At 36.5% G+C, this 26,487-nt stretch overlaps 1 protein-coding gene across 3 annotated transcripts in view; it reads right to left on the reverse strand.

The window, feature by feature from the left end:
- The window catches only part of ASTN2 (astrotactin 2), a 1,150,327-nt gene that overhangs the window by 741,650 nt on the left and 382,190 nt on the right, over positions 1-26,487 (reverse strand). For all 3 annotated transcript variants that reach the window (XM_007474538.3, XM_007474537.3, XM_007474539.3), the window contains one exon: positions 14,430-14,537. In XM_007474538.3, the coding sequence (XP_007474600.2) occupies positions 14,430-14,537 (108 nt within the window). The remainder of the gene's footprint in view (positions 1-14,429; positions 14,538-26,487) is intronic.

Here is a 26,487-nt window from a genome sequence, read left to right on the forward strand (position 1 = left end):
GTAGCGCAGTGGATTGAGAACCAGGCCTAGAGATGGGAGGTTCTAGGTTCAAATCTGGCCTCAGCCACTTCCTAGCTGTGTGACCCTGGGCAAGTCACTTAACCCCCATTGCCTAGCCCTTACCACTCTTCTGCCTTGGAGCCAATACACAGTATTGACTCCAGACAGAAGGTAAGGGTTTTTAAAAAAAAATAAGAGCTGAGGTTGAGTAATCATGCTTTCATTTTCACTTGGGCTTCAATTTTCATAATAGTAAAATGGAGAAAATATCTGCCCTGACTGCTCCTTCATAGTGTGGTCAAAAGAATACGGGAATTAGAATCAGAAAAAATCAAAGAATATCAAAATTGGAAAGAATCTTAAATACCATCTAATCCAAAATCATGGCTGAACAGCAATCAACAGTGTAACATCTCTAACAAGTGATGGTGCCATCTTTCTTTGAAGACTACTGTTAAGAACCAGTTCTCTATTTTCAAAGGAATCTTTCTAGATAATCTGACTTCTTAGAAAGTTTTTCTTTATATAGAGTTGGAATTTGCCTCCAAAACATTAACTCATTGTTTCTGGGACCAAGCAGAATATGTTACATTTCTCTCCCAGGTTCCAACTCAATTTTATTATTTACTACGTTTTTGAACTTGGAAAAGGAACAATTTTGAGTTTCAATTTTCTCACTCAAAATGGACATTGGACCAGGTAGCCTCTAAAGTACCTTCCTTCTCTGTATCTTTTATTCTGTTTTTCAGTCATTGTTCAATTCTGTCTGACTATGACTCCATTTGGGGTTTTCTTGGCAAAGATACCAATGTGGTTTGCCATTTTCTTCTCCAGCTCATTTTACAGATGAGGAAATTGAAGCAAACCTGGTTATGTGACTTGCCTATCATCACAACATTATTAAAAATATGAGGCTGGATTTGAACTTAGGAAGATAAGTCTTTCTGATTCCAGACCCAGTGCTCTATTCACTGTGGCATCTAGTTCTGGGATATTATAGGGATATGAATATTTTCCTTTTTCACCCCTAGCTTTCCTGGTTTTCTTTGAACAGCTAAAATTCCATGTTCTATAAAATGCAATTCTCAAGCCTTCTTAATTCTACTTCCTTTCTTCTGTTGATTATTTTCAAGCAATTCTTTATATATCTTGATCGTGTATAGTTTTTTGATGTTATCTCCCCTCTTAGATTATGAGCTTAAAGACAAGGACTGTTCTTTTTCTTTTCCTTTGTCTCTGCAGTGATCAGTATAGGTTCTGGCACATAGAAGACATTTAATAAATGCTTATTGATTTACTTTGAAAAATTATATTTTCATACAAATTGTATTTTGTTATTATTATCTTCTAGAAGTGTTTCAAAATCTAGAGTCTATGTATATATATATATATACATATATACTGATGGTAACTTAATTTTAATATAATTGGTTTACTTTATAATCTTATATGTTTATTTTATACTTTTAAAATATTTTTTAAAAAAGTTTAAAAAATTTCATCAGACCTCCAAAGGGGCTTATGACAAAGAAAAAATTAAACTCCTGTTCTTTTCTATTATTATTATTATTTTAAACCCTTACCTTCTGTCATAGAATCAATACTGGATACTGATTCTAAGGCAGAAGAGTGGTAAGGGCTAGGCAATGGGGGTTAAGTGACTTGCCCAAGGTCACACAGCTAGGAAGTGTCTGAGACCAGATTTTAACCCAGTACCTCCCATCTCTGGGTCTGACTCTCAATTCACTGATCCACCCAGCTGCCCCCTTAAACTCCTGTTCTAGAAGTTAGTGTGTTTCCAGTAAAGTGCTACTTATTCTATCTGTGGAGGTGATCCTGGGCTCTCAAAACCCATACAATCTTTGAAAGGCCCTATTAAAATGAAAAGATCTTGAGGGTATGTCAAGAGTAGATAAATCTGCCACTTGGTGAAAAATGTAGCTAAATGATGAGAGGATTATGGTAGGTTGGCTATATAGAGATGATGAAGTCTTCATCTCTCACCATTTTGGAAGGTACATATCTATAGTATAGAAGGTAGAATTAGCATCCTTCAGCAGAGAGGCTATACTGATTAAATTATATTCTGCAGTTTGAATTGTTGGTACCAGAGGTCATGTCTTTTTAACTCTTCACTGTGATACAAACTCCACAGAATCTATTTTCTAGCTGACAAAAATTAGCACACTGATATATTCAGCTATTGAATTTCCAACGAAAAGAGGCCAACAGAGAAGAAAGAGTTTAACATCTCCAAATTCGGTATTCTGTTCAGTCTTAGAGCTTCTTGGAAGATTTTAAAATCTGTTTCTAATATAATCCTCCCAAGTCTCAGATGGTTTAAGAAACTGTGGATTGTAATGTTGGGTGTATGAAAACAAATGTCTTCTTCTGGAGCACTGTCTTTTAATTACAGATCACTTTGTTTTTGTATTTTTAGCTTAATTTAGACGTAGACATCCTACAGCCTTGTTCCAGTTGAAGGTTTGAAGGTGAGAGGACATAAAATAGGAGGGGAAGAGAGAAAATGAGGAACACTAGAGGGAGGAGAAATTATATAGAGAAGGAACAAGAGGGAGAGAAGGATAAGGAAAGCAGAATATGAAAGGGATTCTGAGAAAAGGTTGTATTCTGGCACTCTTACTAAATGGCAGAGTATAAACAAGGAATTTCCTTTCTTACTATGATTTTTCCTTGTGTACATCCTCAAAATGAGCAGTTTAGGCTAGATCTGGTATTCTTAACTCAAGAGTGTATGAATAAAACAAAATTTCAAACTATATTTCATAATGATTTGTTTCCTTATAATCCTATGTATTTAATTTCATATAACTAAAAGAAATTAATATCTGAAAAGATTTATATGATTCACCAGATTGCTGAGGGATCCAGGACATAAAAATTTTAACAATTCCTAGATTATATGATTCTTAAGGTTACCCCTAACTTTGCCTATGATCCTACAATGAAGGGGTGTCTTTAGAAGTGGGGGGAAAGGAAATCATAGAGCTCGAAGGCACTTTAGAGACTGTAATCTAACTCCATCCTGTAGAAGAAAAATGGGCTTAGGGGGACTGTTACTTGCCCATATACTTTAGCAGTTTAGTTGACGAGCTAGTACTAAAACTCACATCTTCAGACATATTCTATGTTCCTTCTAGTCTTTTTTTTTACTCTAGTCTACTAAATATTTGAGAGTGAGTGGAATGAGGAATGAATGAAATAGAAGAATAGAGAGAAAAAGGAAAGGGAAGGATAATAGGAGGAAGAGAGGAAAGGAGGATAAATAGATATGAGAGAGGGAGGCAAAAATGAAGAACAGAAAGCAAAGAAGAAGGACGGTCTAAAGAGAATGAGTGAAATAAACAGTGTACATTGAAGTAGCAAAATAACCTGTGGGAGAAAAGATATGTTCTAGGGACCTGTTACAAGTTGGGCCAATCAAGCTTGCTTGTTCTGTCAAAAAGGAGAGATTGTTCTTAGGCAACTGGGGAGGGAGAAAACACCTCAGCAATCTAGATCTAGAATCCTAGGAACCCAGTATTATACAATTTTCCTTTCCCAGTGTTTAAATCCATTCATCAGCAAGATGACTAGTAATAATAAATAGGAAATGACTGTGTAGACTTTAGCTTGAAGAAATTAAATATGGATGAAAGGAAGCCTTCTCTGGTGGCCCAAAATATGGGTAACAACAAATCCATCACCTGGTTATAAATTTTTTGCTGATGAGTCTCTTTTCATTTAGCAAGACTAGTGCTTAGATGGCAGAGAGTGGCAAGGACTGGCTGTGAAGTATTGAGAAATTAGCAGAAATGATCAAAAAAAATGATCAAACTTGTGCTCTTCTTCCATAGTCTGTAAGAATCTGAGTCCACTGAGAGATGGTAGAACTCAAACTTACTCTACTTCATCATAATGTAACATACCAACCAACTACTAAATTTCTCTGTGAAACAATTCACAATCCCCTAAACCAATGAAATGGATATGTAATGACCTCATTAAAATTTCCCATCTTCCCAGGTTATAGAATGCATTAAAAAGGACTTTAAACAAAACTGGAATTTCAGAGTTCAGGGGGATCTCAGAGACCAATTATCCTGATCCCTTTGTTCAACAGAAAAGGAAAATCAAAAGCACTGGTAGAAGAAATGACTTGTTCCAAGTCATACAGCTAGAATAAAGGCAGGCCCAGCACTAGAACCTAGGACTTTTTATAGTCAACCTAATTGTCATCTGACCATTCCATACTACGTTGACTCTTCTCTTAGGAAAAAGGAAATTAATAACACAAGAGGCTATATTTGACTGAGTATTATATTTTTTATAAAATCAGAGCTAGAAGAGATCTTGGAAATCACCTAGTCCAAATCCCTTAATTTGACAAATGAGAGAACTGAGGATCTGAGAGCTAAAGTGGCACAACTAGTAAGGGTCAAATAGGATCCAAACCCAGATATTATGATTCCTAATCCAATGTTCTTGTCATTCCCTTGACCCTCAGTACATGATTATTCACAATAGGACTGAAGATATTGTAAGTCCCATCCAATTCTTTTCTCTGCCAAAGGTCTCAGGATGCCTCCACAACTAACCTTCTATTTCCAGTTCATTTAATTTAGTGACCTCAGCAGCAGCAGCTGCTGCCACTGGGTAGCCCCAAGTCCCTTAGTCTTCCATATGAATATCACTTGATGCTTCCAACCCCTCTGACAAAAACTCCTTCGTGGGCAAATTGCAGGGAACTATGTATCAGAACAAGGCATCAGCATCTCTGCAATATGGCCACTGATGTACAGAGGCTGGTGGCACAGGCTGGGATTTTTAATTAACTGAGAGAAGGAGTCAAGCCCACTCAGATGGAGAGAAAGAGAAAAGCATAACAGGCTCATAAATCCAGAACCAAGGACTCAAAAGGGTGGAAAGGGGGGTGGAAGGGAGTGTCTCTCATTGTCCCTCTTTTTCTCCATCTTGCACTGAGTGGAATGTAACAGTAGAAACTTCTAACATCATTCTTTATCTTCTCTCTTATTCTCTTTCTCCACTCTTCCTGAATATGCCCATTCACACTGAGAGATTACAATGGGGTACTCATATTTATCAGCTTGAGAGTAAGAGTAATTTCATTCCATTCAATTAACAAGACTTATCAAGTACCTACTATGTTCAGACTACTTGGCTGGATGAGGAATAATAAAGGCCCCATTTTCTTTTCCCTACTTCCCTTAAGACACCAATCCCTGACCAGTGTATTTATGCTAGGCTGCCTGGTAACAAACGGCTGGTTACCATGCGGAGGGCGACAGCTAAGCGATTAGTGAAATTTGTTACCCATGCGTCTCTGAACAAAATTAAATTAAAAGTGCTACTTTGCTGTCAAGATAAGGGCCAGGCTGGTGAGATAATTTTTCACTCTCAAACACTCAATTACCCAGTGAGGCTGGATCAGATACAATCAAAAAAAAAAGAAAGAAAAAGAAAAAAGAAAGAGAAAAAAATACAGAAGCAGAGCCTAGAGGAACAGATGTAAGGGTTGTTATCTCTATCAGTGGCCAGGGAAAGTTAAAGAGGCTGTTGCCATGGTGATGGGCTGGACCACTTGAGGTAGATGGGAGATGGAATCTTGTTTAGATCATATGCTCCCTAGTGAAGCAACCTTTGCCATGTGGTGTTTCTGACCTGGAATAAAAGTGATGGTTGTTAGAGAAGGCGAGTAAAAATGGTACACTGAAGCAACATAGAAGCCAAGAACTAGAAGGGACAATCTAAAAGTTATCTACTCCAGCCACTTAATTTTACCAGTGGAAAAAAAGACCCAGAGAAGGAAAGTGACTGATCCAAGGTCAAGTACAGCTAGGTGGTTGTGGTGCTAACTTGAATGTACAAAACTTCTGATTATTTTCTTCTCTCCTTCTTTCTCTTTGTCCATCACTTTCCCCCCAAAACATCTTTCAAATTCAGTTCCTTCCTTGAAACCTTCTCTGACTTCCCTCAGGCTCAATTCTAATAAGTCCCTCGATGATATTTCTAAAATTCTTAGTTGATGTGCAAAGTTTTATGGAATGTTAGAATGCATTTATTTGCAGAGTTGGAAGGGAATTTATAGAAGAGATGTGGAACAGGAAAGACTTTAGAAATTGCCTAGTTGAAACTCATTATTTTATAGATTCAGAAACTGAGATTCAATGTGGTTAAATGAATTCTCCAAAATGTACACAAATTTTAAATATAAGTTCTGGAATCCAGCCCCTGGTCTTGTAACTATAATTCTAATTTCCTTTACCATACATGTCATTGAAGTCTAGATGAGATTTCCTGGGCCATCTGGCTAAATGTTTCCATGGAATGTAAAGCCTTTGCGATTAGTGCTGAAGATATATCTGCTTTGATAAAAGGATGTTAGGTTATGACAATAGGACATAACAACTCTACTTAGATTATTCTTGTTATAGGAGTTACTAGTATGATTTTGATCTTTTTTCGAGCAGAGTCCCTATAGTCATCATCAAGGAAAATAACCACTGTAGAGAAGGAGCCCACTTCAATAAAGTCAAATGGTTTAACATAGAATGTGGTTTTATCATTGAATAGACCATTGAAGAAGGTACATTGCAATCTACTTTTCCTCTGAAATCTAAGGAACACTGGACTTTTCCATCTGACATCCAAAACCTTCTCTATGGGTTGTCAGTCTTTTTGGAATCTGAGTTTCCTGAGATCAGGGACTACCTTGCTTTTCTATTGTATCTCTAGACCTAAGCACTATGCTTTTGCAAATAGTAATTGCTTTAATAAATCTGCTTTTATCAATTCATTTATTTACCTGCCTCTGTATTTAGTAATTTTGAAACAAAAAAAATTTAAAAGATAAAATGTAATGTTTGTATCTGAAAAATGCTCAATTTTAGAGACAGATTCAAATCCTGCCTCTGAAACTTATCTGTTACCATGATTAAGTCATTTTACTTCTATGGATCAAATTGAGATTTATTTTTTATCCATGATAGCTAAACTAGATGATTTCAGGTCCTATCTAGCACCAAATGAGACTCCAGAGAATATATTTGTTATCTTCAATCTAACAACTTATAACATATGGACAGACAATAACATCTCTCTGTAGATGGAGAGAAAACTTCAAACTTGGGATCTTACCTTCTAACTATCTATGGTGGAATTTATGAAATTATCATGTCTATATAACCAAAAGGACTCTTTGGAGGAGAGAAAGCAGGGGAAAAGTGTCAGGTAACACCAAAGACTCCCCCACCTTACCACAAAAGCATGAATCAGTCCCTGAAATAATCTTGAAATTGCACTGAGAATTCCTCCTCCTTTCAATGCCATTTGGCCCAGCACCCTGTCAGCACAGACTTCAAACTAAAGGAGATGGCTGTCAGGAATGAAACTGGAGACAAAAGATGATAAACCAAACATGTCATTTTTCGTTGCTTACACTGGTAAGAGGGAATAATCAGTCTCTTTCACTTTCTACCTTTACAACAATGCTCAGTGGGATTCTCCCACCCCCTTTTAAATATGGTGAAAGATATGCAGCATTCCCTTTCCCTCTCAATTTTGCTGTCATTTTTTCTTTCCAATCTCTGGAAAGTTTGGCATGAAGCAGGGAAAATTCATAGGATCATAGGTTAAGAAAGGGAAGATAAATGAGATATCTGATCTAGTACCTTCCTTTTATAGATCAGGAAACTGAGTGATAGAGAGGATAAGGAAGTCATCCAAATTATGATTCAAATGAAAGGCTACTGATTTTGAACACAGGAAAAACAACTGAATGATACAGAGTGGGAGAAAGTGTGGGAGAGAGGAAAGGCAAATATCAGGTCCCCTTCCTGATTTCATTCTGTTTAGAGATTTATAAAAATTCCAAAGCTAGAACATACCTTAGGATTGAGAAATGTTAAAACAGTGTTAGAGCAAGAAGCATTATGGAATGTCTACACCAGAAAAAAAGCCTTAAAATAGAATATTAGAGATATAAGAAAGTATAGTTCATGGAATATCAAAGCTAAACTGAATAATAGATATGCTTATGTTAAAATACAATGTTAGAGCTGGAAAGAAGTTTGTATTATAGAATGTCTAAGTTTTATGTAACCTTAAAAAAAACAAATATTTGAAGTGGAAAAGACTTGACCTAAGAAGATAGAATTTGGAGCTGAATGGAACTTGAGAATAATCATTTCTAGATGTTAGAAACAATATCTCCTCATTTTGTGGATGAAGAAAAAAACTATAGAAGGGAATTGGTATGCTAAAATAGAGAAAGCATTTAGCAAGCACTTAACTATGTACCAGGAAGGGTCATACAGCTTTTTAGTGACAGTCAGAATCTAGATTTTCTCATTGTCAGTCAAACTAGGAGAAAAACTAGCTAGATTGTTCATTATGGAGGAAAAAAAAAACCTTCCCCTCTCCCCCACATATGCCCACCTTAGAGTCAACATGAGGGTAGGTCCCACTTGATTTGGCACTTAGTTATGGATTCTCATATTCATTATTTCCTTGGTGTTATCTTCATCTCTTCCAAGATAAACGATCAGCTCTCTAAGGGAAGGGGACCCTATTTTTACCTTTTGAATCTCCCATAGCATCCTGGCATGGTTATGGTCTCACAGATAATGCTCAATAAACTTAATATGACTTGAAATGAAGATTAATTTACACGTGACAACATTCCTAAGAATGAACAACCATTAAGAGTTAAATATGTGATAATATAAACTAATACTTAGAACCACCAATTTAAGGGAAAAAGGACCTTGGGAAGCATCTAGTCCAAACCTCCCATTTTAAAAATGAATCATTTAGACCCAGTAACATTTAGGTCATTTAAGGTCCCATCACACAGCTAAAGAGTATCAGAGATGGGATTTTATTTCTACAAACAATGCATTAAAAATCTATATTTACATAACGCCTGTTAAAGGGAGATTCTTCAGGGATAAAAAAATAAATGTTGCTTTTAAAATAAATTAATGAAGACAGAATCCCAGAATGTTAGAATTTCAAAGAACATTAAAGTTAGTCTAGTAAAAATATCCTTATCTTGCCAAGGAGTAAACTGGATCGCTAATAATATTTCTGACTTGTGTAAGATCACAATTAAAGAGATATATAAAGATTTTAACTAGGCCTTCTGACCCCAAATCCTTTCTTTTGACCTTTTTTTTGGATTCCATTAAATAATAATATATCTTACTAGATAATAAACAGGATTTGGTTTGCAAAAAATTGGTTTGTGAACTTTCTAGACCATTTATTACATAAAATATGTCATAGCTTCCAAGTTTCATTAGAGGCAAAGGGAAAAAAAAATATTTCCCTCTTTTCTTCCCTTTCTCTAACTTTTTTACACTTATCACCTCTCCCATTACATCAAAGAAATGGTGAAACCTGTGTCTGGTCCTTCCTTTGCTTTTGCCTCACAACCTCACTTTTAGAGAGGAGACAAGATGCCATGGAGCATTATGGTGCATATCCTGGACTTGACTCTAGGTTTCTTAATTCCTTGTCAGTTTAAGTTTGCAAAAGATTCTGGTCAATCTGTCATGGAGAGAAATGTACCTCACACAGGCTTCTTTCTTAACTCTTCTGAAGCAATGGGCTAGTTTGAAGTGGTGGGATATGCAGACAGAAGAGATGATATGGAGGGAAGTTGGGTTTATTTTAAGACTTGTAGAAGAGCTACATGGAGAAACTGCTTGTCAGGGTGGCAGAAGGAGGCTAGAAGCTTTCCTGCTTCTCCCCTTCTCATCTCTGCCATGTAGCCTCAAAGGCTCATTAAGCACATTATCTCCCTCACGAATGGCACAAACTGCAGCTGAACTTGAGGAAACAAGGTTATTCAGTATTTGCAAACAGGTTGACAGCTACCAGGGAATCACTGCACTTGTCATTCTCCTGCTGCTTGGTAGTTGAGGTTGGTGGTAGTAGTTGTTTTTTTCACAGGCATTTTTAAAAGGTGAGACATATAGAGAGGAGTGAAAACCACTGCGGGTTTCCCTGACAAACTCATTTTTTCTCCACAGGGAGAGATGAAAGAGAAGAAAGAAGAAAGGAAGGGAAGACCCTTTTCTTCAAAAAACAAGTAACAAGAAATCACCAGTGATGTTGCAAATGAAAGAATGGTCTTAAATCTGATAAATTTAACCTAGAAGGAGAATCTTGGAATTTAGAAAATATTCCTTGGAATATAACAACAACTATTAATGTTGTTAGTGTTGTTATAACTACACTTGACAGAACCCAGAATATACCTGGGTGAAGCTTCAAGCCACCTCAGAGACCAAGAGTTGGCAAAAAGTCAAATCTAGTCCTTAGCCAATTTTTAAAACGTCTGTAAGCTAAGAAGGGACTACAAAAAGAGGAGAAGAGTGGTATCTGAACCACAGGAGAGATTTTGCCTATCCTTATTATAGGCTGTTTAGTTAGAGTATGATAATAGGTTATAATTTTATGGTGTTTTTAAGTTTGCACTTGTGAAGTCTCTTACTTAGTGTTAAGTGGGGCTGTTTAAGTTTTTGATTGATTAATTTACAAATTGCTGATTGATAGACAAAAAGTTTGACTCACTCTTCACACAAAATACTTTCTCTAAAACTATCCTGTTAGATTGGGAAACATAAATAATATAATATTTTTACAGATGAGGAATGGTGGTTCAGGAGAACAAAGAATCATAGATTTAGAGGTGTAGGGGATCTCAGAGACCATATTGTCCAACACCTACTCATTTTCAGATGAAGAGACTAAGGTTACAGATACTATCTGAAAAATCAGGATATAAAACCAGATTTTTTTTTCACTTTAAGTCCAGTATCCTTTCTACTAGACCACTCTGCCTACCTTTCAAGAGATTAGAATTGAAATGGATCTTAAAGAAAAGCTAATCTAAGGCACTCATTTTAAATTTGAGGAAATTGAGGCAGAAACAGAGTGACCTCTGCAATATTACACAGTCAGTAAATAACAGAATTGGAATTCAAGCCAAGTCTTCTCAGCAGGGTTTTCCCCACAATACTGGTCCAGCTCTCTCAGTGTTTAGACAAAGAAAGGCTAAATGATGCTTTCAAAACAATACAGGAAGTAAGTCCTACAGTCAGAGATCTAGAATTCAGCTCTCCTGATTTCTTTAGTATTTGCAATGACCTAGCATCCTTATGAAGGATTTCCATTTAGCAAAGCCTGCTTCCTTTAGATTATATGCCATAGGGAAAGAGCACTATATTTGGAGTGATAGTATATGCAGTTGTGTTCCTGCTCTGCTTCTAACCAACTGTGTCATATTAGGCAAGTCACTTAACTACCATGAGCTCCAGATACCTCATCTGCAAAATGAGAGGACTCGACTAAGTGGTATCTAATGTAAGATTCTTTATAGCTCCCTATATACTGGTCCTATAAACAATAACCTAGACAATAAAATAACTTGATTTGGGGTACAGAGCTCAGTTTATATCCTCAGAAATAATTGAGAAATATGTTGTGAATTACGTAGGGATCCCCAGTGTGAACAACTTAGCTCACACTCTATCTTTCCTCCTCTCTCTTTTTCTATCCCTTTGCATTTAGTCATTTCCTTCTCTGCCACAGACAGCCAGGCTGTCTTGCCCTGACACAAAGGACTTTGCTGACTCATTGCATTTGCAAGGAAAGAAATGTTATATGGAGATATGGCTGTGGAAGAAAGAGGAAGGGAGAGATAGTGATGATAACAGGAAAGCTGAGACTAATGAGCATAGGAATGATGTATTTAAGGGGAAGAAAGCTCATTCCATTCCAAGAGTATACTCCCACATTCTCCATGGGAGAGCAGCAAGGGAAAGTAGAGGTGAAGAATGGCAGGTGAGGCATGAGGGCCTCCTAGGCCAGGAAGACCCTATTAATCTCTCATATTTGGTCTGCCAAATGTCCTTCTAGTATAGATATACTATGATTTGGTTTCTAGAAAACGTCCACCAAGTTCAAGCTCAATCAAGAAAATGCTATGTATGTCCACAGATTCTACTTTGATACAGTGAATGATGCATTTTTACTTGCCTTTACCAGGGAAATTAAATGGTACATAAGGAGATATAAACAAAACAATACAGTATCACCTTTCCTAGAAGACACGTAACAAGAAATCACCTGTCATATCATGGTTAAATGAAGATTTGGATATAGATATAATGTATTTCAATCTCATCCATCTATCTAAAACATAGTAGGAAAGATCAGTGATTGGCCCTTTTCTCATCTCTCCTGCTTCCCTTTCCCATTACTCCTTAACTCTTTATTTCATTCTTGGCTTTCTTGTCTTATCCATCCTGACATTCACATCCACCTCCAGGTGGACAATTTCCTTAACAGTGCCATACTGTTTTAAAGCACTTTGAAATTTTCAAAGTGTTTTCACATTCATCACCTTATTGGAATGTCATAATCAGTCTCTGAGGTATGTAGGGAAAGCTATAAAGAAACAATTCTTAGCTATAAGAACTTAATCAAAATACTGTAGAATGAATTATCTCAGGATAGTCTAGCTTCCTCCTTTGCTGCAAGTTTCCAAGCAGACACTAGATAACCAGTTATCAAGACAATATGGAGGAAATTTCCATTGAAGTTCAGCTTGGGATAGATGGTCTCTAAAGTTAGGTCCAACCATGATATTTTATAACTATGATTCTGCATTATTAAATCAATTCTATGAATGAATAAACTGATGACTTAAACAGACAAGTAATTTGCATATGGTCAAACATTAAGTCAGTGGCAGAGAGATTTTTCTTCTTTTGAATTCTATTTCCATGTTCCATTTGGCCACGTTGTCTCTCTGTTCTTCATCCCTTCTCACCTAGATCCTTTCTCTTCCTCTTCATGTCCAATTTCCAAAAATAATCTTGAGTATCTTACATGTTTATGATCAGTTTAGTTCCAAGAACACTCTCAATGCTGATCTCTACCATGATAAAGTCTAATAACCTTCTATTACTATATTCAATTTAGTTTGTCCTTGCAAGGATGCATCACCTTCTGGTGATGCTCTGTGCAATAAATAAGGCACCACATATAAGCTTAAAGACAATAGTAAAGAAATTCACTTGGCTGCTTGGCCACCCTATTTAATATATTAACCAAAGAGGCCATTAGACTTTGACATCTAGTCCCCAGAGACAGTTCTATCTCTTTGTACATTGCTAAGTACAGTATTCTTAACAAACAATAAATAAACCAGAGGCAAAAGAAGCTTTAATCCCATTTAGATGGAATAACACATGATGTGCTAATTTGGCAGGGGAATTTCTGCTCATATAACAGCTATCAGGGAAAGGTGAGGAGGGGAAAAATGACAAGAGGAGGAGAAATATATAAGGGAAGAGAAGAACTGAGACCAACAAAAAAGAATAAAAGTGGACAAAAATATGCAAGAAGAGAAAAGTAATAATACATGAAAGAAGGGAGAAAAACAGGGATGACGGGAGAGAGGAGGATTTTTTAAACTATCTTCATGTCAATAAGATGGCAATTATTGTGAAGAAGACATGAGAGACAGTGGAATAAAAGCTCAATTGGATTATTAAAGCAAAATAGCAAGCAAAAATTGGTGATGAAAGAAATGATGAAGAAGAAACAAGTATGAAGATTACCAAGGATGAAAGAAAGAACAAGGAGGGGAGGTCATTTTTTTAACTTTATTTAAGGCAGAGATAGTAATGGATTACCTAAAATTGGAAGCCTCTGAATGGAGGTTGTAAAATTACTTATTGGAATGTTGTAGTTTTTCTTTGGAATTAAAAGTTGGATTCAGTGACCTCTGATTTCCTCTCCAACTCTGACAGTCTATGATATTATGAGAAATATCCAGGTTTGTGGATAGGCCAGGTTTGTGACATCAGAGATAAGATAAATATTCCACTATTGTTTATACAGAAGTGGAACAATGGAGCTAGCTTGGATAAATGAATTGAGGCAGGTGGATAAACTTTTTATGTAGAAATCAGTAATTTGGTATTGTTTATATTCCTTCCTTAACTATTTTTATGACCATAAATTCTAAGTAATCATTTTTTATCTTTGATTACAATAGTCCAAGTTACACAAGTTCATTCTTCTCTTGCTTTTATTCTAAGTGCTAAAGAATATGAGGGACTAGTCATTGTGGAGTACATTAGGGAAGAAACCAATGATTGAAGGGAGTGATAGAACAAATCCACCAAAAAAGATTCCTTGAAAAGAGATGAATATGTGCCAGATTCACCACATTACACCTGGAAGGCTTCATTCAGATTTGGGATGAATTATAAGTGTGATTCTTTGGACAATACTCAGTATTTGTGTTTGAACTAATTGGACTGCTCCCAGTTTGATGCACCACCTCAAGCTTTCTTGAACTAAGAAACTTCTTGGATGTAGAGACTTACCTTTGCTTCGACGCCTACTCCGATATTGTTCTGTGTAGAAAGTCAACTGTGTCTCATCATCTGCTTCAGAGCCAGAGTTTCCCTTGGTTCTTCCAAAACCTATTCCCCCTATAAAAAATTGGAAAATATTGAAAATAACTTTTAGGAAATCCATAAATTTGAAAAGTTTAGATCTAAATCCTAGAAGACTAAGATTTCTATCCTCTCCACAGCTTACTTAATAAGAATCATAGAACTATCATATAATGAAATTGGAAGCAGTTAGAATATAAAATTTTTTAACCTAAAACCTAGACTATTAAGACCTGAAAGGACATTTGTAACAAATAGTCTGTACTAGAATTGATCTTAGAAATCATCGAGTTCATTCTTATAATTTCATTGAAAAGGAAAGTGAAGTCCAGAACTGTAAATTGATGGGATTGAACCAGATGACCTCTAAGGTCCTACTCAACATAAGGCTGTCATCCTATGGAATTAGCTTCTCCAAAGTCATATAGCTAGTCAATGTTATAATCTGGATTAAAATTTGAGTCTCAGGAATATGTCTTCTTTACAAAGAATAGAGAAATAAATTTTAAATGTTAGCTATTTCAAAATAATTTAACTTATCTATGATTATTCTATCACAAAGAAATCCCTCCTTAAATTGCTTTATATTTATTTTTCTGTGTACAAAGTGTAAACTGACAAACCTGCTTTCCTCAGTTGACATCCTTTGATTCCATTCTATCTTATTCAATCTTATTTATCTATCCATCTATCTATCTGTCTATCTAGCCATCTAGTCCTTGTTTTCCTAGCATTGTATCCCCAGACTATTAAATAGTGCATTTCTTTGTACCTAAGAAGCATTTAATAATAGATTCTATTACCTTAGCCCTAGATATTTTACTGTGCTGTCTATTGGAATGAACCTTGGTCCTGGTTCAAAGTACCTAGGTTCAAATCCCAACTATGATTCTGGCTAAATATGTGACTTTTGGAAAGTCACTTAAGCAACCCCCTTGTTTTCCTCAACAGTAAAATGAAGGATAGGGGACCCCTAAAGGTAGGGATAGGCCAGATGTTTTTAAGGTCTCTTTGAACTTAATAGCTATGATCAATCATTTGTTTTAGGCAAGTGGTTACCCAGACATTGGAGCTAAAGGGAGGCTAGACATTTGCAAATTCAGGTTCTTCATTTTACTATTGGTAAAAGAAAAGGTTTAAAGAGCCAAAGTTATTTTTTCCAAAGCCTTTTTTTATTATAGAAGTTATCATCAACAATAAACAATCCTTTTTAAAACAAAGAAGATTTTATGTGAAATTATGAGCTTTTATTATGTAGTTTATTTTTAGCATATGATAAATTTAACAAGGTAGTAAAAAAATTGCCATTTGTCTCCTTTTAAACTTTTTCCTGTTTGTTTTCATGTTTAATCTATACTCAATAATAATTTAGCCAGAAATAGTATACATTAAGCTTAAATAAAAATTGACATGCACACACACACATATATATCAGTAACTTAATACCTTACACACACACACAGTCACTCACACACATTCCAGACTAGCTCCCATAGAAGGTAGAAATGAACATGATTACAGAAATACAGATCCACGGGATGTCTGGGTAAACACAGACCTCAATGAGTTGCTCTCATCAAGTCCCACCTGGACTCTAACTTTCCTGAGATAATATATTTCCTTCTCTCCACTCAATCCCCCTTTAACATGTCCTTAATTAACTCCAATCTTGAGACTTTTTTTTTCCCCTTCCACACTCAGGCTCAATAGGGTGCCAGAGAGATGATAAGAGTTGAAGATATAATGGTACTGTGCGAATGTACATATGCATTATGACTATTCTAACTACAATAACCCATATTTCTGTCATCTTTAAGTTTTGCAAAGTGAATTCTACACAGAAACCCTGAAAGGTTAGAACACATGCCTGGTTTTAGTCCTTAGAACATGCCTAGATACTCTGCCTGCTTTTAGTTCAACTGCATGTAAGCTTTGGAGAGCTGTTTCCTGGGCATTCGTGACTCAGGGACTGGTACTATGTGAATGATAAAATATCTTCTCATTGGCTAAGAACTGAAAAAAAACCTGATTATTCAGAGTTATAAACTGGATCGGAGAGTGCATACAAAAAAGTGTGACCTCAGTTTCTTTCCTTAGCAATTTCAAGTGATGAAGATACCTTCAAGCTATCAGGTGGTGGGGGAGGAACAGTTGGCCACATTCCTCCCTCCCCCACCTGGATGCTATGCATCTCTGAGCAGGTGGCCACTCTATTTTCTTGTCTTTTTTTTCTTATATGAAGTGAAGGATGCTTCTAAGGTGGGATTGCTCAGGAGATCTCTCGAGCAGTCCCTTTATAGGGATGGTAGTAGCCACCAAAGTGGTGAATAGTCTCACACAACTAATAACTGTGTGATTTTGGGTAAGTCACTTATGTCTGTTTGCTTCAGTATCTTCAACTGTAAAATGAGAATCATAATAGCATCTCTCTCCCAAGGTTGTTGTGAGAATAAAATTAGATAATATCTGTAAAGCACTTGGCACAATGCTTACATAGTAAAAAATTAATAAATGTTTGTTTTCTTCCTTCTTCAGTGTTCTAGATTTGCAAAGTTTTTTATATTATTATTTTTTTTCCATTTGCTACTTAACATACGCAACCTAGTGAGACAGGTGGGGAAACCTATTTTGTAACTATTTTATATATAAATGGAGGCCAGGTGCCTTTGGCACAGTCACAAAGCTCTTGAGTATGAGCAATGGGATTGGGCCCCAATTTTTCTGCCTCTCTGTCCTGTTTCTCTTCTACTCTCATTTCCGGAAACCTCCCAAATCCCAAGCCCCAAGGTTCTATCGTTCTATCAGCATCAGAGACCCCAAGATAGGCACGAACTGCCAGATGCAGATCTGTTTTAAAGTTTATAAGACTCTTGTCTGAAATAGAGTTGGCACAAAACTGCTGGCGCTTTTGCAAATGACAGGAAAAGGAGAGGACTCTGGAGACCAGCAGGGCCTTTTAAACTGCCATTAAAATATTTTACTGTTTAAAAAAAAACCTTTTGTTCATCTAGGTTATAGTGCAAGCATCACCATTCTTGGCATAAGAAAAGAAGAAGCAGAAGTAGAAGCTGTTACAGTCCCCTTTTGACTTTGTCAATTTTTCATTTTCTATTCAGTGCTCTGGGAGAGAGGCAGGAGGGCTGCCCACCTTTGTCAGTAAGGAGTGGGATTGAACAGGGACCACATCCCAGAAGAGTGAAGGGGACATAGATGCGGAAATTCAATTATGGCCATTTCAACTTCAAGACACCCATTTATATAATTGAAAAAGTACTGAGTTACCTGTATGAACTTGGGCAAATCATTTAACTGGGGCTCAGTTTCCACTGATATAAAATGGGAAGACTAACCTCTACATTTTATTGCTTGAGTTGTTTTGACAAAAACAAACAAATTTTTAAAACCACATTACCAATAGCATAGTATAGAAGATAGCGTGCTGAACTTGCACTTGCAAAATTTAGGTTCAAATTACATTTCTGATATTTATTAGTTCTGTTACAGGTGAGTCTTAGTTTTCTCTTCTATAAAACAGGAATAGTATCCCTGTAACATAGGAGTATTATAAGGTAAAAATGAGATGATATATGTAAATTGTTTTGTAAACTTTGAAAAAGTTATGTATATGTACTTGTTTTAATATTTGATGATTATTTAGAAATCTTAAAGCACTATTGCAATGAATTATTTTTTTAGTCCCACCAGTGTCTTGCTCACACTGGCTTTATTAATTATATATATTAAATATGTACATATTTAGTATAAAATGCTTACCAAGGGTAAGTTCCTTGATGGTAGGGACCATTATGCTTAGCATAGGAAGGGATGAGATGGTATAACCATTTAAAGCATTTTAAGTTAATTCAATCAGGGCAATACACTGTTCAACATCTTTCAATATTATCCCTTTGACTAACAAGTAAAATTTAAACCCCTAAATCTAAAATTAAAAGCTTATTTTACCCTCACCTCCAATGTAAGTCTAAACTATCATTTTAGCTTTGTTTCCCACTATATTTCTGTTTATAATTCACACCCAGCTGGCCTACATAGAGTCCCTGGAACCTATCCCTTATTCCTAAAATCATTCTGAATGCTTTGATCTATTTGTTGTCTGTTATTCTACCTATCCTTAAGGACTTAGCCTACCTATTTCTACCATAAGCTCTTATTTGGTTCTCTCCACCAGCTGCCACTGGAATCCAGAAGAAAGTCACGTTAGTATGTCTCATGGTCTCACTGATGGTATCAGTCACACAGTCTATTTCCTTAAAATGGAATTAACTCTAAGAGATTGCAAGTTTCCTGAAGACAGGGATGCATCTGGTGCTTTTTCTGATATACCTTGCTTGCTGTTTCAGAAAAGCTTAAATTGAGGACAATATTCGAGTGAAGGGGTTGGTCAGGTCAGAGTTATTCTCTAACATAGCTTTGAGCTCAGTAGTTAAACAGACCAGTCTGCACAAGCAGGGAGCATCCTACAAGGCAGTTGGAAGAGTAGTTCAGTTCATAATCTATTTCTTCCTCCTGCCCATCAGAACTCACTCATTATGTCTTCTTCCTGAGAGGAGCTGCTCTAAACTTAGCTGACAGATTGGAAAATAGCCAATAAACCACTTTTCATGAAGGTGCTAATAGAAGAATGTGTTATATAGCCCAATGACATTTGCAGATGAATTTAAAGTTCAAAATGCTTCCAATATCCAAAAGGCCTAGTATCTTTGTTTCTGCTCCAATGCAGAACTCTGTCTCCCACACAGTGGGCACACAGTATAACACAATATTTCAAGGATTTGTGATTTTGCCATGGTAGGTATTCCTGCCACAAATTCTGTGATTTAGTAGAAGGTCTCCAGGAATCAGTATGGCCAAAACATTCATCACCTTGCAGCCACACTGGGGATGAACACACTCCACTTTGGCTAGGTTTATTCTCATCATGGGCCCAAACTCTAAATCCTTACAGATTGGAATAACTTGAAATTGCTTCAAGTCATTTTTTTTTCATTTATAACACAGGCACAGAAGGAAAGAAGGGCCTTAGAAAAGTTAAATGATTTGAGAATCAAAGAGAAGATATGAGTCCTGCCTTACATGCCAACAAGTGCATCCCTCTATCCACTAATCCACTAAACCTTTGTTACTCCTGAGACTAGTCAGTGTTTTGCATGTGGAAGACTCTTAATAAATGTTTATGGTGGTGGTAGTTGCAAGGTCACATTGAGGCTTTCTCAGCAAATACTTATTAATCATAAACTCTTAGAATATAAGCAGGTAGAGAGATCATAAATGAAATGATAAATGGATCAATAAATCAATCAACCAAATAATGAATACTTATAGGGTTATAGATCATAGTATCTTAGATTTAGACATGAAGTTGGTATTAAAGACCACCAAGTCATATCACAACATTTTAGTGTTGAAACTGAGGCCCAATTGGGCAAAGTGGCTTGCCCAAGGTCACATAGTTAAGAAGTAGAGCTAGAATTCAAGACCAGAACTTCAAACTACAAATCCACTGTTCTTGTCACTATAAAGGTTCCTGGACACTATTTTAAGCTCTGAAATACAAAGACAGTAGTCAAGTCCTTGTCCTCAAGTAGCTTATATTGTAATGTGGGGAGAGTATCTTGAACATATATAAGTATACATACAAATATGTGTATCTACTTATTGCATATGTATATACATATATACATCAATATATATAAAGCTATTTATATATATGCATATATATAAAATAAATGCTTATTTCTTACCTTCATTTTGTATATAATATATAGATATAGATACACAAATTTAGAGAGAGAAAAGGAGGAAATAACCATTTGTATATATACATGTGTACATGTATATGCACACAAATGCTTATTTCCTCCATTTATTTTGAATATAATATAATTAGATAGATGTACATTTTGCATATCTATAAAAACATATTTTCTGTGTATATACATACATGCTCACTAAAAGGAAGGAGGGAAGGAAGGAAGGAAGGAAGGAAGGAAGGAAGGAAGGAAGGAAGGAAGGAAGGAAGGAAGGAAGGAAGGAAGGAAGGAAGGAAGGAAGGAAGGAAGGAAGGAAGGAAGGAAGGAAGGAAGGAAGGAAGGAAGAAAGAAGAAAGAAAGAAAGAAAGAAAGAAAGAAAGAAAGAAAGAAAGAAAGAAAGAAAGAAAGAAAGAAAGAAAGAAAGAAAGAAAGAAAGAAAGAAAGAAAGAAAGAAAGAAAGAAAGAAAGAAAGAAAGAAAGAAAGAAAGAAAGGAGGAAGGAAGGGAGGAAGGAAGGAAGGAAGGAAGGAAGGAAGGAAGGAAGGAAGGAAGGAAGGAAGGAAGGAAGGAAGGAAGGAAGGAAGGAAGGGAGGAAAAAAGCAAAGGAAAAATTTATTAAGACCTTACTGTGCTAAGTGAACACAAGACAGTTTTGCAGAGGGAGTGTACAACCATCCAGGAGCTCATAAAAGATTTCATATAGAAGATGATGTTTGAGCTGAGTCTAGAAGAATATCCAGAATTCCAAAAGGTGGAGTAGAGAATGGAAAATATTCTAGACATAAGGACAGATATTTCAAAGGGATGGGAGATGGAGTATAGTGTGATTGCAATAACTGGCAGACCAATACAGCTGAACAGAGAGTAGCTCATAAAGTTGTGAAGAGATGTGTGTGGCACAGAGATGAATGAATGATGCCATCTTTGAGGATGGAGAAGGATTACATAATCTTGAGGTGGAAGGGAACTCAGTGGTTATCTAGCTTAGCCAAAACCTTAGCCCAGGCCATGTTTTAAGAACGTCTATTATAAGGCTATGTTGTGGAGCCAAACTAGGCTTGTTTATGGGGGAGGAGGGTTAGGGAGGAAGAAGGAAATGTTGTCATCCCAGATCATGAGATCTAGTGCATTGCTATATCCATGATAATATATAGTAATAGAAGCAGCTAGGTGGCACATTGGATAGGGCAGTTAGACTGAAGTTGGGAAGATCTGAGTTCAAATATAGTCTCATATACTTCCTAGTTATGTGACCCAGGGCAAATCCCAACATCTATTTGCCTTGGTTTCCTCAACTATAAAATAGATAATAATAATAAAAATAACCTACCTCCCAGGGTTGTTGTAAAGATCAAATAAAATTTATAAAGCACTTAGGTGATTAATAAATGCTTATTCCTTTCCCTTCCACTAATTAGAAACTGCACTGGTCTAAGAATCAGAATATCTGTATTCAAGGCCTGGCTCTGTTATTATCAATGGCCAAATAAATTCAGAGTCAGAGTTAGAAGAGAAATTAACAGGTGACCTTGTACAATCTCTCCTAATCTTAAAGTTTAGAAAGGTTAGATGATCTCTCTAATTGTTCAAATTCATATACAAAGGAAATGGTGGAGCTTTGTCTGAAATATAGGCCTCCTGACTCCAGTTCATTTCAGATTTGAATGTTAGATGATCACTATGTTTTCTTTCAGATTTAAACCCAAAGGTTCCTTGAAAAGGTATTCATATTTTTGTTTGATTTTGTTTCATTGTGGCACTATGGAAAGAGCATTGCCTCTGGAGTCTGTGGCTTCAAATATGAGTTTGATATTGGCCCAATTCTACTTCTGACACTCTCTAGAAAACATCAGGTGAATTAATCTAATCCCATTTGGGATTCAGGTTACTTACCTAAAAGCTGAACGTCTTGAATTTGATGATCTTTGAGACCCCTTCCAAATTTCTATGATCCTATGTATGATTATAAGGAAGGGAAGGATCAATGATTAACTGAAAGTAATAAATCTCTAATGGTGGATTCACATGGAATGCAGTTGATTAGTAAGGGAAATATTATTTTTTAAGGCAATGGAAACTTCCTAACAACCATCAAAGTATAGGAAGTTACCAATTTTATTCATTCATATTATCAGTTGTACTGAAATCAATATAGATTTGGAATCAGGTTTGGGTTTGCCTTCTTGGTCTCTCATTTATTGATTGGGTGACTCTAGGCAAGTTAATTCACTTCTCTGGGTCCTATCTGTAAATGATGGATGTAGGCAAAATGATCTCTAAGGTTCTGTGTAGTAGATACTCTGGTAAACCTAAGACAATTCAGTATTTGAATCTAGCAGTACTGATTCTTCCTTGAACCTTGGAAAAAGGGATCTTCACTTCATCGGTGAGCCCTGAGGGATGGGAAGACATTAGTGGAGGTCTGGGGATTGGTTACCTTACAACAACACAAAGCTGACAGAAGCTTATTTCTAAAGCGTGAACGGACAAGACCTGGAGGGGTGAGAACCAATTATGTATGAACTCAGAGATGACTCAGACTGCTGTTTTTAAAAAGTACCCTTTGCTGGCATTTTAATACCTTGTAGATGATTTAGGGCACTCAAGTGTGGTCATTAATTACCTTAGGCTCCATGCATATTTCCATTAGGGTCTAAAGATAGCAAATGGCTAGAATATAATAGCACTAGGAAAGAGTTGATCAGGGTATTGAGAAGAAGACATAAACAGCTTCATGTCCTATCACCACCTACACCTCCTGGGTGAATGAGGGAAGGAAAATGGGGAAAGAGGACACAGGCAGGGGATAGAGGATATGCTCTGAAAAACCAAGGTGAACTGGTTAGAAAGGAGGAAGTGTCTCTTGCTCAGTGTTCCACAGTACATCTTATATGTGTCTTGACTGAATGAATGAGTGAAAGACTTGGTCTTGAGAGATCAGGGCTGTCACTCACTCAGGAATGACTGCAAGTGACTTAATCTCATTAAGCCTTAGTTTTTTCTCATATTTTAATGGGGAGGATGCTTGGACTCTATGGTCTCTGAAGTTCCTTTTAGAACTATCATGTTTATGAATCAATACATAATTTGGCTTTTCAAGAAGCCACGGTATGCAATGTTAGAAAGTTTCTGAACAGGGTTGATATTAAAACTAGGCAGAATACATCAATAGTTAAAGGATATAATTTTAAGAGACCTTATAAAGGCCTTATAGAATACCCTTTTCCCCCCTTTTTGAACATAAATCCTTTGATATAGAATGGCCAATGGAGTTACTAAAATATTGTGTACATAGGAAAGGTCCAATATAATAAAAAAGAGCACAAGACTTAAGAGACAAAGACCAGGGTCTTATCATAGCTCTATCAGGAATTCACTGAGCTAGCTTCTCTCAATCTCAGTTTTCTCAATTTTAAAGAGGGGAGGCTTGGGAAGCAGAGTGCTATAATGAAAAGAGAGGGTAAATTTGAGTCATTACATGAATTCTAGTCCTGACTCTGCCATTTGCTACTTATGTGACCTTGGGAAAATTATTTTACCTTAGATTTCTCATTTTGAAATTAAGAAAGATAGATTACCTGGTCTCTAACATCTCTTTAAGCGCTAAATCTATGATTCTATGAGTAGGTGACCTCTCAAGTCTCTTCCAGCTCTATGGTTCTATGATTTTATGTGTCAGTCACTAAGCAACCTAAGAACATTTAGCATAAGGGATCAATATTCACTAGATAAATGGCATATAAAGAGAAGAAAGAAAACTTCAGAGAGAAATGATGTTGACTTCCTAAGTTTTTCTGATGTCTGACCTACTCCTATGTGAAAAAATGTAAAAACAAAAACAAAACAAAACCCAATATTTGGGACATTGGTAGCCCTTTCCTAATAGAACAACATTGTAGAAACATGATCAACAACTTCTGCCTAGGCCTGAAGGTGTTAAAATTTCCCCCTAGTTATCAAGTAGACCCCCTCCCATTCCCACCCCATGGGAGCCATTGGTAATCATGTGGGCGGGAGCCTAGCCCAACTCCCATAGCTCCTTGGTCAGCTGCCTGGCTAACCCTCTTCTGTGCGTCTCTGTTCCGGCGCCTGCTCCTACAGCCATGATGGATGGCAGTGACATGTTAAATTATTCAGGCTGGATGTCTTTTGTGAGCTGGTGACAGCGATATTGCATTTTTAGATTACCCAGAACTGCATAGGATAGAGAAATATGTGACTCAGGAACGTGGCGCCAGTACCAGTGCCAGGTATGGAAATCCCTCCAATCCTACCCACTGGGAAATACAGAATGCCAGTGAATAGACAACTTTGGAAGTGTAGAGATGTGGTCCTACTGTCACACAAAATGTAATTCTGAGCTCTCTCGCCCCAAGTTTGAAGTAATCACAGAATACTGACAAGAAAAAATCTTTGAGGTAACAGAAATAGAGGAGTTAAAAGGTACATTAAAATACAAAATGTTAGAGTTGAAAAGGACCTTTGAAGAGAAAATGCTGGATTCAGAACATAATTAGAAGATACTTTAGAATGCAAAATGTAAGAACTAGAAGGAACCTCGTAACATTGAAAGTTGGGATGTTAGAAAGGATCTTAGAACATAGAATGTCAGGGCTAGAAAAGATTGGATTTCATGAACTTATTTTTTAAAGTAATTATAACTTTTTTGTTTCCTTTGTAATCCTGTGTATTTTATTTTAAGCACTTAAAAACATTCTGAGGAATCCATGGTTTTAGGTTTTATCAATGAGGTCCATGACACAAAGACAGTTAAGAGTCTCTGCTCTAGACAAACCTCTTTTCATAGTTGGGGAAACCAAAATCCAAAGAGGGGAAGAAACTTGGCCAGGGTTACACAGAGAAATAATGGCAAAAGTGGGACTTGAACTCAGGTATCCTTATTTTAGTTCAATGTTCTTTTCAGATTATATCTCTTTTGACCTCAGTTTCTTGGTCTGTAAAACAAGAATATTGGGCTAGAATATTTCTAAGAAGTTCTTCAATCTCTGGTATTCTTTGATCTCCTAAGGTTTTATAAATTCCCATTGCCATTCCATCTCTAACCTACACAATTCTTAGGAGTTCTTTGAGCTTCTTTCCCACATCATGGATCATTTACTCTCCTAAGAACTACTTTGTTCTTGAAATAAGAAAGGGCAAAATGTAGAAAAGGGATAGAGCAATGAACTGAAGGGAAAGCAAAGCAGACTCTACTCTTCTCTCATGGGAACAATGGGCCAGCAGGCTCTTTGGTAGAGAGGGAGGATCACAGGTTTTAAAGTTGGAAGTATCTAAAATTCAAATAAATTCTCTCTCTTTCCCTATCCCCTTCTCATCCCCAATTTAGTGAGCAAGCAGAGGACCAGAAAAGAGGAAATAGCTTTCTTGATCAGCCTGTGGACAGTCAGGCCTAAATTACTTTTTCTTTTATTGCTCAAGAAAACATCAAAACAAACAAAAATTTACCACCAGATTGCCCTGAGAAAGGCTGCAGGTTTTTTAAGAGTTCTTTCCAAAACAATAAAATATTGTTTTTAGCTTTGGAAGCTTCAAATGCCTTGCTTAGCTGCCCACCACAGCATAGGAGGTACACACAGCCTAAACCAGATGTTGTTGGTGAGAGGCTGGGACACAGTAGGAATCAAAGGCTTTCCAAGATGTGATTTGAAAGACCATAGTCTTCCTTTTTCTTTTATTCTACTTTCTTATCTCTGACTAAATTGCCCTAATAGTGGGGGGGGGGTCTATATATAAAATTTGGAGACTGCTAAAAAAACATTCATATACTTCTCCAACTCTGTCACTAAAAATATCATATTAATGGGAGGGAATATTTTTGGAAGACAAAATTGCCTGGTCTCTCTAAGTCTCAGTTCCCCCTAAGCAGATCCTCTTGATATGTCCCTTTCTATCTTTCTTCACATATCTCACCCTACATCTTTGTGAGGTTTGCAGATGAAAAGAGCTCTCCAAATGCCAAAAGTAATTAACACTGATCCAAGTGAAATAGATGGAATTCAATTTACTATTTACGTTCTTTTCCTTCCTTGTACAAGTTTTGGGTTTTAAATAGCTTTGAGAAAAGGGAGGGGGGGCATACAGCTAGATGTCACAACAGACCTAATCTCCAGGGCTTTGTCATTAAGGCAGTTTGAAAAAGGATGTAAAAGATAGTTTGAAGAGTGCCACAAAGTGTTACCCCCAAACCCCCACTTT

The sequence above is a fragment of the Monodelphis domestica genome, chromosome 1, assembly GCF_027887165.1.
Source record: "Monodelphis domestica isolate mMonDom1 chromosome 1, mMonDom1.pri, whole genome shotgun sequence".
Classification (NCBI taxonomy): Eukaryota; Metazoa; Chordata; class Mammalia; order Didelphimorphia; family Didelphidae; genus Monodelphis; species Monodelphis domestica.